General features: G+C 27.8%; 1 protein-coding gene across 1 annotated transcript in view; it reads left to right on the top strand.

Moving 5' to 3' along the window:
• Nucleotides 1-1471: 1471 nt before the first annotated feature.
• Nucleotides 1472-16536, top strand: part of LOC129965394 (uncharacterized) — a 44214-nt gene continuing 29149 nt past the window's right edge. The window contains exon 1 of the mRNA XM_056079238.1: nucleotides 1472-1797. Within this exon, the coding sequence (XP_055935213.1) occupies nucleotides 1764-1797 (34 nt within the window). The 5' untranslated portion in view covers nucleotides 1472-1763. The remainder of the gene's footprint in view (nucleotides 1798-16536) is intronic.

Here is a 16536-nt window from a genome sequence, read left to right as displayed (position 1 = left end):
CATTTTTTTATTAAAAAAAAGTGTTAGGATATGAATTTTAAAAGAGGTAAATATTGATTAGAGGTATAGAATTTCATCTTATTACTAAATATATATTAGTTTTAATGAAATAGAAGAAGAAAGAAGGCACTGAAATAAAAACCTTGTATTTCTTCAAATACACAGAATAAATTTAATATAGGTAATTGATATCAATACCATAAAGGGTGAAGCTCTTCCTTTGATTTTATTATTTGTTTCCTCTTAGATAAAATATCGCAGTTTCCTTAATTACAAATGGCCACTTGTAACCTCGAAACATGAAGTTTAAATTTTTTTATGCTTTTTCCATATTTTAATGTTCCATGTTTTTCTAAAATTATAATAATATATATTGTATATAGTGCATATTTATTTTTCATTATTTATCATTTAATACTATATCGCATAAAACCAGCATTTTGTTTCAAAGTATTTATTGGTAATCCTAATTTTAATTATGATCATTTTTTATAATTAAATACAGTGACATTAAAAAGTATTTATCAAAATATATACATCAATAACAGCTTTAAGTAATCCTACCTCTTTTGTTATTTTTCTTTCTTTCTTATAAAACTAAGAACGAAATAAGTCTTTTGATATATCACTAACGAATAATATAAGATGTAAGAACGAAATGATGCAGTAATCCTAAATTTATCAAATATATAATGTAATTTTCTTATATTTTCTTTACTTTTAATGAAATTTTGTTTTTATTACTAGGACGAAATATTCAAAAATTCAAAATCAAATCTAATTTTCATATTTCTTATAAAAACATTCTTATTATCCATCAATCAGTTATACAATTAAATGAATTAAACAACCTAGGTAGAATCCGTTTTTTGTTCAGTGTCACTATTTAAAACAGCTTTAATCAGACTAAAAAAAAGCATTCCACCGTTAGAGCAGAATTCCGGTTACCTTTGAAAGCTTCAGAAAACATTCTAAAACGCAAAATGTTGATATATTTCGTATCAATAACTCAGATAAAAATCTAGATCACATATTGAAGATGCCTGGTATTTGATTGATACTCAGAATTAAAACATATGTCAAAAGAATCGATCTAAAAGGTATTCAGGAGATCATTAAAAAAAAACATATATGAAGGCATCTATTGTTTATGAAAATAAATAGAAAGGCATAAACAAGAATCAATCGAGAACACGGATGAAAGATCATCATCATCCATTTATGTATGAAATGAAACATTCTTGATGGAAACGTTCATCGAACAAGTTGTCTTCTATGCATATCCCCAGGCGATCTGCATAAGTGTAACACGTTCAATTGTTCTGCTAGGGCCTCCGCACAGCAAAAGTGACGAGCTTTAAACTAAATTCGAACGTCTTTCAACCTCGACCTCGAAATGAGGCATCGCCCCCCGGCTATCCATCTCTATCTATCCAGCTTCCAGGAGGGACTCCCATCATTTGCAGATCAACCTTCTCCAAGGAAAGAACGGACAAGATTCTGCCGAATCTGGGTTCTGTAACGGTCACGTGGCCATCGAAGCCGGTTTCTTATTCGGAACCAGTAGTTGACTTTTTTTTTCTGCCCATCTCTCCTCTTTACCCGGTCACCGTCTTTGGACACTCAGCAGTTGGATAAACAACGGTTCTTACAGGATTGCATAGTCTCGGAACATGTAAAAAGTGGATCGGGAAACATGTGAAATCAGTTATTGGATTTTTTTTATTGATTGTCAGAGATGAGATAACGCTCTGAACACCCCCATGATCGGCCATCCCATGAGAAGGGAGGAATATGGTAAGTAATTCTGATGGATATCTCAATTTACTAAAACAAACTACAAATATTAAAGAGTAGATTAAAAAAGAACATTGAATTAATGATGATTTGAGCTATTTTGAAAACTATACGAACTTTCCCATGAGAGTACATAATTTAAAAATAAAAATCGTATCTAAATATAATCTGTAAAGATTATTCTAATGAAGTTCAAACATATTTCTATTTATTTGTGTATCCAGTAAAAGACACGAAAATTTAAAACCTCCAATGATTAAAGTTTCTATCAACAAAAATTAATTATTATAAGATTTGTACCCACTTATTATATCTTATAACTTTAAATGAGCAATTCTTGTATAGATATGAATTTATTTATTTCGTGCATCTCGGAAACGGCACTAACGATTTTGATCAAATTTTATATTTAAATTTATCCACATAGTTGTCTTTCCTCGAAAAACGCGATTTCACACATACACAAGGAAAAACATTTTTTTATAACTATTGGAATAAGTATATTTAACTTCCGCTTCGAAGTGTAGGTAGTATAGTGGTCAAAACAACATTAATGGCACGTGTATTGCAAGTCCTCGGTTCGAGTAGCGCTTTTTGCTTTATTTTTTCTTTACTTTTATATTTATATTTAATATTTTTGCTTTTTAAGTTAATCTATATATGTGTCTTTCCTGAAAAAACATAACTTTACACACAACACAAAAAACATTTTTTTATAACTATTAGAGCCTTTTTTTTATCTGCTCTCATGCTCACAATGTCACATAGTGTCGTCTCGGACCTCTTTTCACCATTGTAAAACTGAGCGTAAATTCAAAAATATAAATAATGATAGATAAACTGTAAAATGAATACTATAATATAGTCGATTGTTTCGAATAACGTGTTAAACTAAGTGTATTCATTATTATTTTATTTATTTAAATGACCAGTTCATATCTAGGTAAGATTGAAAAATATTCATATGTAATCAGTCTGTGATTCGTATCTAAATATTGTCTTAAAAAACACGATTTTACCAAAAAAAAAATCCTGCCGAACTAAGCTCGATCGTCCAGATATCTTTCTTTGAATGCAAAATATTCATAAAGCTATAACTAAAAAGAATAAAGTGTGTATAATATAATATAGGCATAATTTAAGGAGATTCAAATTTGATATAAGTTTCAAGCTCTTTTCGGTATCATTGCCTTTGCTTTCTTTCTTTTTGAAATAATTTCTTGGAACAATTTTCAGTATCTCCGTCTGAGAAAAACTGCGTTGCAAATTGATATGATCCTTGATATAAAGAAAGAAAAGGTTATTCCTCTGTATACAAAATTTAATTATTAAAGCCCCCCCTTACATTTATTTTATAATTTACATAAAATAAATGAATAAAAACATTTTAAAAATGGATTGAGACAAAAAAAATTTATATTAATAAATTTAATGGCTCTGAAAGAATTTACGATTACAAAATAAAATCGCCAATGAATTTAATCAGATAATCAACCATTTTTTTTATTATTATTATTTCAACAAAACAAGTATTTTAGCGATTTTATTTTTCTACTCAAGAAAATCTGTTCTTAGTCGAACAATGTTTGATTTCAAACTTTAAATAATTATCATGATTGTCATCATGATAAATATTTAAAAGGCAAAATTCGACTATGTTATAAAGACATTTTTTAATAAAAAAATCATACTACAATTAGTATAGTATCAAAATATCATAGCACAGTTTTATTTATTCTAAAACTCATTAAGTGGCTTGTTAAATGTTGTATAATTTGTAAAAAAAAATTATGCATAATGATAGCTAATTTTTAAAAAGGAGACTGTAAAAAAAAAAAAGCAATTGTCATTGAAAAAATTATCAAAAATAACTGTTAGTTGATAGAAAACAGAGGATTTGATTGGTTGGTTTGAGGTTTTATGGCCCAAGAACCAATATGAAGGTTATACTGCGACGAACAAGTTTATTTCTAATTCAAAGTTTAATAAAAACAGTTTCTATAAAAGTGATATAAAAATAACCATTGGTAAAATGATAATAAATTACAAAAAGTCAGAACGCAGCCATAATAGTGAGTTCAAATTAAGGAATAAAAGCCTATAGATTTTAAAAAGACAAAAAGATTTTCATGTGGATCTCTGCCATTCAACAATGGCAAATTCAATGCTGTAATAAATAAAACAAGAGCTAAACAATAAAATATGGGCATTCAGTAAGGATATGATAAACTATTATTCCACTGTCACAATGTGGGCCTATTGGCAATAGAAAACCGAGGAATGTAATAAACGCAGGAGTACAATCCCACATATATTCCTTTACAAAATATATAAAGCAAAAATATACAAAGCAAAGTTTTAATATGGTTATGTCCATAGGCCAATTATGAACAGTAACAAGTAAGTTGAAAAAATCATTCCAAATAGTCTGGAAGGCAGAACGTTAAAACTAGAATACCAGTTTTACACGCGCTAGATATTGCTGACGCAAGTGCTGATAAGAAAAGAGTTTTTCAACATTTTAATTGAGTTTTAATAAAATAATCAAAATTTTACAATTTATTTTCAAAACACTCAGAACATTAAAGGCATTTCTTTAGCCTTTTAATAGATTATAAAATGTACTCCAAATCGTAAAGATTTATATTATATATATATATATATATATATATATATATATATATATATATATATATATATATATATATATATATATATATATGAAGTTTTAAACCATACCAATTTTATTTCAGTATATTTTTTTCCTCAAATTTTAATAATTGTTCTATAAACATATTTTAACAATAAAATTTTTCAGCAGCATTTTTATCGTTTTGCTTGCTGGAATTATAGTTGCACGTGTTATCATTTCATGTATGTTATCATTTCTTTACGATTTGGAGTAAATTTTATAAATAATATAAAGATAGATCAATTGTGCTTAAAACAATATCAAGCTACGAAAATTTCGTAATAAAATGTTTCAAATTTCTTATCATTTTTTTTTTTTTACGCCTTGTGCATACTGGAGTGAAGTTTGAAATTTCAAGATTCAATTATAAACTTTAATATACCATGATTAATTAAGTGAAGGAAGTGAATAAATTTGAAAACTTACGACGTATGCTCTTAAATAAAAAAAAAACTTATATGCATATGTCAAAACTGCGTTTAAATAATTTAGAATTTGGTTTTTCTTTCAATAATTTGCAAAGTGGGTCGAAATAATCATACAATTTCAAAAGTGGAGTAACACGTACAATGTTTCCTTTATTATAAAACAATTTACTCGATCACAATTTTTTTTTAGAAAAGAAACAGCATTTACTTTCTCTGAAAGAAAAAAGTATTGGTATCTTGCAGTCCGCCAATCTTAATCACAGTAGTTTCAACAACTAATATATTTCAGCTTAATATAAGTTTTTTCGCTTATTAACGTCAGTTGTTAATATTATTATATATATATATGTAATCATAATTTTTGAAGCAGAATCGTGGCCGAAGACAGGGAAGACACTTTGAAATTTTAACTTCGTTTTATTTCATCCCGGGAAGCATGTTTTATGTACAAGCAGAAGCCACGAGCACAACACAGAACGACACATAACGAAATGAGGAAAAGCTAATGAAAATTTTATCCCTGCGAATATATACTGTGAAATTTTAATAAGGATTTCCAACAAGTGTCGATCACAGGCAAGAAAATCATAGGGATCTTTTAGAAGAATTTATTTAAGTCAGCAATATTTTATCTTTTCACTCGGAGTCTGGGAACGTGTCGGCTGTTAGCCGATTCTGCAATTTTAGAACTCTTGTTGAATTAATTAAATCGAAAAAGTGGAACGGGATCAGAAAATAAGAGAATATTTTAGAATGAAGTTAATATGGGCTAAATTAAACTGAAAGTTAGGAAATTGATTAAGTTTAAATTAGATTTTAAAATATCATTACATATTATACATTATTATTATTATTAAACTGCTTAAGAAGTAATAATAACTTCAAATTTTCAACGGGTATTAATATAGGATATGCTTTAAAGGGATTTTGCATAATTTGGTAAGCAATTTGTAACCTACAGACCTCAAAGAGTTAATAACCATCATGATTAATACAGTAATTGAGCTACTGCATGACGGCAATTGAGAAAAGTTTATGTTTCGGATCATTTTCACCATCATTTATTTTGGAACTTATTAAATCATTCGCTTCCCTAGATTTTGAAAAGCTTTTTTAATACCAACCAGCTTTCTTACGACTATGGGATCTTCTCTTCGTCGCTTTTAATAAGGACATTTTAATCACTTGGAATTCTTTGACAAACACTTTTTGTTAATATTTCTCTTCTCTTGGAAGAATGTCTTTAATTCTTGTTTGTGCTTTGAACTGTCTAGTGAAAAAAAAAAAAAAAATATTTAGCCATTTCAACCCATACGTCAATGAATAATTCTATCTGAATAAGAGTTTAACTTTTTAAAGTTAGATTATAATAAATTTCGAAATAGGACATCTTTAATATTCCCGCATGGTTAAAAGGAATTATTGAAATCTGAGCGAAATTGTAAAATTTGTTTAATTAAGAAAAATTAAACAGGCCAACGAAACAGAGCTTCACCTCTGTATACTTGATAACCGTCGATGTGTGAAAAAAATTTCTGCCCAATTTCTTGTTAAATGGCTTTCAATTTAAAAAAAATATAAAAAAGGGTGGTATTTTAGCCAATCTTTCTATTTAATAAAATGCTCTATTTAAATGCTTTATTCATTACATAAATCTAAATACACGTTTCAAGTGTCACAACATGGTAATTTATATCGATTAAAAATCCGAATGTCAATATAAAAATAACTTCGGTTTCTGGAATCTGACCTTCATCAGACAGGTAAGAAGAATCTCCAATACGGATATGGCAGATGAAACAGTTCTTCGGTATGTGTCGGTTATGTGTTTACAAAAACAGCACAAACCAGTTGGTTGCCAGTGGAAAGTAGGGTTGAAAAGATAACTCCGGGCGTTGGTTATCTAATTATTCATTCTCTGCATCACCAAAGATGTCCAGTGCTCTAGAGTGCTTGTTAAAGTACCAAATTCTTGCATTCATTCAAGGATTGTGAAGTCAGACGTAATTCAACCTGAATTATATGGTGGGAATTATTTTAGTTTGATGTGAGAATGTGTAGTGAAATCCTTAGTCCGTGAAACAGCTGCGTTTATTTCTAGCCAGTGACTGATGGAAGAAAACAATCTAATGTGGACATGAAGATGATTATTCTCGCGAAATAGTTTTGTTAGAGCTAGTTCCAGCGTGTGTTATTTTGGTATTTTGTTGTTGGCTATTCGTGTAATTTTTTTTTATTGTGTGTCTTTCCCATGTAGAACAAATAATGAAGTTCGGGATTATTTTTTTATTGTTTGCATGCTCTAGAAATGAATGCCATGTTCTCTCATCTTTCTGTCATTTATGGTCATCTTCCGAACAATCAAGTTTTAAATTTAACAATTGTATTTTCTAAAAGATTTTTTTTCGTTTATCAAATAATACTTAATATAATCCATGGAGGCATCTTTGAGACAAATGCGAGAAAGTGTAATCATTGTCTAGCTTTCACTGAAAAAAAAATGGTTATCACAGACAAAATCGCGTTCATAAGTTTGAGCTAAATAAGAATATCACGAGACAAACGGATGGTTACAGTTCTGGACAATAGCTACTACTTGATTCTTAGTGAAAGTAATGGCTTTAGTTACTCGACAATAGAAGTTACGAGAAAAGGTCATTTCAGAAAGTTGTGTCATCTTTATCAAGTTTTTCATCACAGAGTATATTGCGGAAACATATGAGAGTATAGAAAGTTATGGATGTTCTCATATAATCAAAAGTATTATCATCTTGAATTTAAGTTACAATAATATTAAAATGATCGCAAAATCCTACTGCGTTGTATTCCCTTAGTTTAACAAAATGATGTTGAAAATGCCAAATACGGGCTTACATATTTTATTGAAGTTACATATCATATTCATTTTAGTTTTCGGGTGTTTTTTTTTTTTTGTTTTGTTTTTTGTAAACAATGTATAAAAAGAAAAAAAAAATTCTAATTTTCAAAAAAAATTTCTTATGTACCAAGTTCTCAAAAGACGTTTTTTTAGAATTATACCTGCGTGTCTGTTTCTTCGTGATTTGGGGAACGTTATTAGAAAACGCAGGTAATTTAGAAGGCAACATTTGGTATGTGATTTTTTAAAAAAAGTTCTCATTAGATTTCCGGAGCAAATCCGAAAACAGAAGTGTTTAACAAAAACTCTTCAATGACATAATTTAATTATTGCATATTTGACATAATCAACTTTTTCACAAAAATTATAATTAACCTGCATATTTCAATTTAAGAATTAAGACATAATATATATTTTTTTACTATTTCATTTATGTTCTCGCAGGTATTCAAATGAAATATGCATTTTTTCTTATTGCTTTCTCTATATGTTAAGCAAAGCATGAAATGGAAATATCGAATGCATTTAGATTAGATGGAAAAGATTATAAAAAAAGTATTATAACAGCTAAGCCGTCTTAACTGAAAAGATAATCTAATTTTAAGATGGCTTGAAGCATTTTTCTTTAAATATGTATTAAGAAACTGCTACCGGAAGTCTAAAAAAATTATGAAATCAAAAAATATCAGATAAGTCATCAAATAAGTGATAAAAGACTATTTATAGGAAGTTTTTATTGAAGCTTTTATACAGTAATATTGGGGTTAGATAACATACTTATATTACTTCAATATTACTGATTGAGATTATAAAAGTTTCTATAATAATAATAATGTAAAATTATATTTGGCCACAGATGTGATGGTTTTTTTTTTTTTTTTTTTGAAATATAAAATAAAGTTTTGAAGAAAATGTGGTATATTTATGTTTAGCTTGTAGAAGTTCTCTTCTTTACAATCTTGTCTATTGTTATGCAAATGTTTCACCATAAACAAAATATAAAAATCCATAGAGTAAAACTTCTGTTATCAAAGCTAATTCTTGAATAAACGGAAACCTGGCTAATAGAGGCCAAATTTTAAATAAAAGCTACTTTTAGTTTTCATAATAAATTTTCAAATACTACCACATATTAATACTTTAACGAATTATTAGGTGTCAAAATTCTTCCGTTCATTTTTTAGAACAGATATAATTATCCAATGCAATATTAAAAAAATGAAAAAAAAATTTATATTCTAATGCAGGCTCGGTTAACACTATTATGTCTGTCAACACCAGTTGGTACCCCTATAAAATTATCTGATTTAATGATAACTACAATAATTTGAATTAGACTTACCGGCCCCAAGTAAAAGAATCCCAATTAGACGCGTAGATGGATAGAGACTTCGGTCAGAGACAATCAATAATCGAGGTTCTGCTGAAAGTAAACAATTAAAATAAATAAAGATAAATAAAAAAAATTCACAAAAATGCATCATACCTCTAAAGAAATGCTTCTAAAAGCTCTGTATTATATGGATATTGAACTGAAAGCATGAACTGAAGATTAGATTTAGTTTCAGTATGTGGACAAGTGCATGAATTATTCCAAAGAATTTCTCTAAACTTCTCCATTTATTGATTTCTGCATTAACATCTTAATTGAGTTGTTCAAATATGATTCGTCAATTAAATTTTCGTAATTTTTGACGAATCTAAAATTAAGTTATCTGCAGACGTTATGATATGATACGAAAATGGATGGTACCTCATAGATATCTCAAATGTTCTGTGGACACTGAATTGAATCAAAGCGACGACAAAAGAATTCAAAAAATTATACGGTAAAGGATTTAAAGAAAACATTCATTTTTGATAATATTCTTAGAAAAAAATGTTAAATTCATATTTCGGCGGGGGTGGGGGCAAGTTCTCGTTATTGCTGTTTTGATGGATATTTGGTGTTTCCAACGATAAATCTATGCCTTTTAGAAAATAATATTCCAATGATAATATAATTTTATCTCGGATAAGAAATAATGCATATCAAATATTCGTTTTATCTAATGAATTAAAAATCTTATTTTAAGAATTTTCTTTTATATATTTATTAATAAATTTTACAATTGTACCTTTTCATTTGCAATATTTTTATTTCCTATTGCTTTATTATTTTAATGTTAAATTGATTCAAAATCGAAATAATTTCAGAAATTGGCGCGATTGATATTAACCAATTTTCATTCTTTAGATAAGAATTAAACTATGTACTGGTAATTGTTTTCGCTTAGTAAAGCTCTTACGGTTTCTAAAGGAAAGAAAAAAATAGTTTTAAGCGAAGGAATAATTAGCGAGACAAAAATTATTCTGAAAATTGTTTTCTTCATATAAATCTGTTTTGTAACTTGATGAATTCAGTTGTGATTTATTTGCTAAATTTGAGTCCAACTATTCTCTCTGTAATCATTATTTGAAAAATATTAATATTTTTTGCTTTTATTAAAATGGATTTTGAACCTCAAGAATCTTTAAAATATATCAGGTAGATAAACAAGATATTTTCTATTATGCTCCTATACATTCCTACTCTTTTAGTTCTTAAATTTAATTAATATTTATTTTAAGGGATATTACAAAACATCTGTAACTATTTGTAAACATTTGTATTGAAAAAAGAATAATACTTTTTTTCTTCTTTGTATATACATTATATTGTGGAAAACTGAGCCTCGCTCAGCAGGGTATATATATATATATATATACAAGAATTGCTCCTTTAAAATTATAAAATTAATTATATTCAGCATTTAATATATTCGGTATTATTACAACCAGGTATTTGTAATGTGTATAATGTTTAAACTATTCTCTACTTCTTTTTTCTTCTGAAAATACTTCGATACAAACAAAAATAACTTTATTTGATCTTCAAGTAAAAGCTCACATTTGCATTAATTTTTAAACTGTACCTCATTATCACTTCAAAATTCTTTTTGTTAAAAATGATACATTCTCAGTTGTGGCACTTGCTCTGTGTTTGCTGAACAAACAAAGTATGGATTAATGAAATAAGTAAACTGACATATAAATAAGGCATTAAAATTCCACATGGTTAATTACTAAAACAGATCCGTTAAATACGCTGTGGGACAAAGAAGGCTGAAATCAGCGGGAACAATTGAGTCCGTTCACCTGCAACGATATCTTTTGTATGAATCTTGTTTCGGAGTGCCGGTATCTAATGAGACAATGCAAACGTAATTGCTGCACTTCGGTTATTGATTCGTCATCATCCGATGATGGGTGTATGACAATCGCACATGCAACAACACCTTGACAGAAGAAATGATGAGCAAAAAGGGAAGTAGCGACCTTTGGTAATTACTTTTTCGTTCGGTTCAGTAGGCAAAGTAAGAATGAATCAAATGTAATTACATTGTCCAAAAAAATTTAAGGAACATAGAATTTTTCCTTCGAAATGCATTATGAACATAAGTCAACGGATTAAAATATTTTTCATTAAATTATGCAAAAGTTTTATTGCTTGGTACCTCATATCATACAAATTTTGCATGAAGAAAAAGAAAAGGGAAATATTAAATTTTAAAGAATTGTGTTCATCATTATCAAATTATTAAAGAACCTTTTTTTTTCTAACTTAATTAAATGATTTGTTAATGTATCTCAACTAAATATTTTTGAAATTTTTAATGCAGTTTGGCTTTTTTCTGACTATTAGACCTTGCTTTAATAACTAAATAGAATTGCAGGTATTTTTTACTTATCTTTCTTAAGCACAACTTTTAAATTGTGACAGTCAAAGAAAGTAAATAATTTCATTCTGAATGGCAGTTTAGTATTTTATTAAGAGGTCACGAAGAGGTTTAGAATTTAAATCCTTTAGTAAGGTGGAGGCGATTAAGATAATATATTTATATATAAAATATATAATTTATATATAAGATATAATATTTTTGAGTATATATTTTTTTTCCTTCGCAGAATGTGATGGATAAGATGTGAAGGTGAGGGGGGGGCGAAAGACAAATATTATGATCTGGGTGCCATTTATTCCAGCTACGCCACTAAACCAGCCAGATATTTTCTATTTGATTCTTAAGTAGGAATTTAATCTAAAATTATACATTAAATAATTCAGTATCTCAATCAAATTGTATCTCCTGTTATTGCAAAAGTTTGACAAATGTATTTCATTATCAAAAATCCTTAATTTCTTTAAAAAGAGAGATATATATGAATATTTTTGCATAAAACGCTTCTGTGAGCTTGTGTTAGATTTTTGTGGTAATTCTGCCCTCTACCTGCCATGGAGATAAAGGAGATTTTTTTATCAAAAATAGAAAGGTCGATAAATATGAAAGGTCGATATTCGTAAATCATTTCATATCTTTACTTCATAATATCCCAAGTTAAACTAGTACACATATGCTATTCAAAAATTACAGTCAACCGCGCTCCTATTTTAGAGCAGTATTATCTGTAGACCAAAGAACAATTTAGACGTGTCGTTCAACTCATTAGTGAACAAGAGATCATCTGTGAGGTAATTTATGCAAAAAAATTTTATAAAACTACAGATGTATGGCTATCCATATTTATTTTAAGGATCCAGAACATTTATTCACTGTCGTTGCTAATACCATTGTATTTTCAGTTCCTTTTTAAAATAACAGTCGGCACAAAAGATTTAGGGAAAACCGTTCTTGCCAAAAATTCTTCTTAGTTCGTTCTTAACCGTTCTTCTTAGTAGCAAAAATTGAAATGAACAACGTTGCCAAACGTTGATTTTAACATTTGACAAGATTTCTTTTCATTTGGTAATCGATGTCTTCCTCACTTTTTCAACTTATCTCAATAAAAGGAATAGAAATATAATGATACTGGCGACAGTAGCGAATGATTGTATAAACTTATCCAAATAAATTAAAAGGATGAAATGTCTCGATTTTCTTCAAACTTTACTTTTGCTTTTTCTTTATCCCAGTTGGCTTGAGATTCGTATTTTGTTAATGACTTGAAAGGACTTAACTTCATTGTTTTTAGGCTGCAAGATAGCGATGCACAGAAATTTGAGTAATGGATTATACTGGCAGTAGATTTTATGACTATCCGTGTAACATAAGTATTTTTTCAGAGTATATCTGTTTATTTTTGAAAACACTGACGTAAAGCTTAAAAAAAAGACAATGGTACTAAATTTCTCAGATTATTTCAAATATTTGAGAAGAAAAGAAAATATAAAGCGCATGTAAGGGAATTTCTAAGTCACTCGAAACTTTCCCAGAACACTTTTGGCAACCATAAAGGTAACTCTCCGCCCAACATTGACATGCGGTATGGTTTAGATTGTAATATTTGCGGTTCCCTTTTTTTAATAATTTAAAGGGTTAAAATTTATAAAAAATACAATATCGACATAACCCTCTTCGAAAATTTAGTACAAAAAGAAATTGAAAAAAAAATTGGCATATGTTAGATAAAGATAAGAGAATATAAGCGTAGAAGACAATTATCGAAGGCTTAGAACTTAAACATATTTTATCGTTGATTTAAAAGGAAGTATTTTTGTGAAATTTTTATGGTGTTAACTATCTTTATAGATTTATAAAGACTATTTTTTCTTTTTTTTTATACTGCACTTACACCATTTTTCCTCAAACATACAGCTATACTACCAAATGCATCTATAAAAATTTATTTCATCGAATAATAAGATATTACTCAATTCATAAAAATATAATTTTCACTCGTTTTTATAAAAGAATATGTAAACAGACATGTTTAATTCAGCTTCACTGCAGTTTGTAAAATTAATTTGTGGCAATATCTATTCTAAATTTGGCTGTAAAAGATATTTATTTACATTACTCGTTTCAATTGTTTATGCGTTTTATCGGAAAGTAATTACAGATTCTACTTCAAAGAATATGAATAATTTAATTCTTATTTTTCATTTAGTAATTATTTACTAAAATTTATTCCTTAGTTGCTTTTATCTTTAAAGTAAGGTTCAGGATATCCGATTCGAATTCACTTTCACAAAAGGAACTTTTTACGATTTTTTTAAAACAAATTTCATTGAGTTTCGAAGAAACCTGCAAATTTACATTTTTACGAAAATTTTAATTCTCAATATTACATTGGTAAAATCCCATCATAAAGCAGAATCAAATTTGTACATTTTATTTTTTGCTTATTTAATATTAAAAAGCATATAAAAGTAAAGTGAAATAGTATACAGTGATTAGCTAATGCACTAATAAATAGCATGCAAAATAATCACTTAAAATATTTTTGGACATTTGTTTGGATAAAATTTTTATTTTAAAAAGATGATCATAAGAAAAGAAAAAATAACAGATTATAAGGACGATAAATAATAAAGGTAAGGTAAAGATTTTTACCATATTTCAAATAAAGGTAAAAAAAGGAGATAATTTCTAACACAAAAAGAATAAAGAAATATAGTGGCATTTGGGCTTATAATCAGCATTTTTTTCTTTTTTCTTTTTACTAATTGAAATAAATTAATTCTTTAACTAACATTCCCAGCAAATATGCCTTTTCTTTTTTTCGAACAATAGAACTCCACTAAAATTAAAAATTCTAAAGTTCTATTATGATTGATATATTTTCCCCATAAATATAAAAAAAATGTTTAATAGTTATTTCCTATTAGTAAATATATTGCTAAACATCTTTAAGTTTTCAAAAATCAAATAAAAATTTTCATTTCTCAACAATTAACATTCGTTCTGCTTTCTGAAACAAATTATTTTCCATTTAAATGTAATTAAACTTTATATCAAATTTGTTTATCTGAAATGAATATCCTTTGAAATATAATGACACGGTTTAATATGTCACTTGTAATGCTCATTCTACAGCATTTAGTAGACCACATGTGATAATGAAAATTATACAGTTTTTGTTTACAAATATCATCTACACTTAGATTAATAAATATTTCAAAAATGAAATTCGCTAATCTAAATATTGTTGAATGGATATGCTATTTTTGATACAAAAATTTAAAATTGTGTTTCATTTAATTTTTTATTGGAGTAGTAAAATTTAAAATTTTTAAGATCTAATTTAATACAAAATATTAAATAAAATGAAAAAGTGTTCAAAAATTATTTTTGAAAAAAGAAAGGTAATAAGTTATTTGTAACAAGTTATTCATCAATTTTTAACGCTGTTTTCATTTTTACAATTTTTATTCATTTAAAATCTTCTTTTTCTTCAAATATTCTGTTTGCTGGTTTTATTTATGGTTCTAATTTTTTTTTATATGAATAAAAAAAAATTTCAGTAAAGTTAGGAAGTATACTAGTTCGAAAATATGCTGTGAAAATTAGATGCCCCTTTTTTTCAAAACTTTTCTAAAAACATTTTCCTTAAAATCCTAACAGATAAATATTTGAATATTTAAAAGAATGATGAAAAATTGCATTTTGGATAAATACATAAACGTCTGATAAGATAATAATGACATTCCTTGTGAAAATTGTTGACAAAAATCATGATAGTTTGTCTAAAACAAGTAATTTTAGTTTTCACAATAATTTCTTCAAAGGAAATGAAAGTTATTTTGTTCTAACATTTTTCTGTTTACTAAAAGTCACATTGTGCAATTTTCAAACTGGATTTTTTCCCCAGAAACTTTACTTTTACCGGACTTGACCTACTCTATTTATAAAACTACAAAAGAATGAATTTTGTTTTTTCCAAAATCTTACATCCTCCATTCAGTTTCGAGGCAAATGTCAAAGAATGTCAAATGCAATTTTCATCTCTTTAGATTTGCATATATCCATTACTTTTTACATGTCTTGCCTTAATAAAGAAACCTTCACACACAACTTCGTATAGTGGTTTATGCCGGCCAGCACGCGCTTTGAAAAACTATCGGACATCCGATCTTATATTTGACTACTCGACCTCGTTTGAAAACACTGGACTAGAAGTCGATGATATCACCCGAGGCATGCGAACAGTGCGTGCCAGCAGAGTCATTAGAAAGGCCATCGCAAAAACTCGGCAGCGGCTTCATTCTTAAATTTGTAAGCGTGCCTGATGATCCCTTTAAGTCGTTCTAATTTGCTGCAAAGGCGGACCATTACCGTTTTTCCGCAACACTGATCACATTATTGAGTCGAACAGGTCATAATCCTTTGTCTTGTGTGGACATAGATATAAAACATGTTTATTATATAGGGATAAATGGAGTCTTTATTTTTTGAGGCAGTGATCATGTTCAAATATGATTTGGTATCGTTGCAAGGATGAGTAGGTTTGTGATAGTTTTTGCAGCTTCCTTTTAAAACAAAAGGCTCACACGAAGTATCTTGAAAGCTCAGAAATGAAATGAAAAATAGAACTTTCATTACAAAAAAAAATCAAAGGGGAAAAGACAATAACATTTAATAATATTAATTTGAAAATGGCATTTTAATAACTTGAATTCAATAATAACAATTAAGTGAACCTTCTATATTTTTCAGTGAATCTTGTAAATAAATATATATTGATGCATCGAATTGGATATATAAAAGGATATAGAGATGCAACGAATTATTTTCTCTTGCATTCTATATGCAAAATTCCAGTATTCTTAACTAATGTAAATGAATTGATAAACGTATATGAAAGTTAGTTTAACGAAATAAAGCTGTTGTTATAACTTAATGCAGAATTTCTTCTTCCATGTTCAGTAAAAAATTCATCGTTCT

This window comes from Argiope bruennichi, chromosome 4 (assembly GCF_947563725.1).
Source record: "Argiope bruennichi chromosome 4, qqArgBrue1.1, whole genome shotgun sequence".
Taxonomy (NCBI): Eukaryota; Metazoa; Arthropoda; class Arachnida; order Araneae; family Araneidae; genus Argiope; species Argiope bruennichi.
Note: the sequence above shows the minus strand (reverse complement) of the source record. Positions and strands in the feature narration are given on the sequence as shown.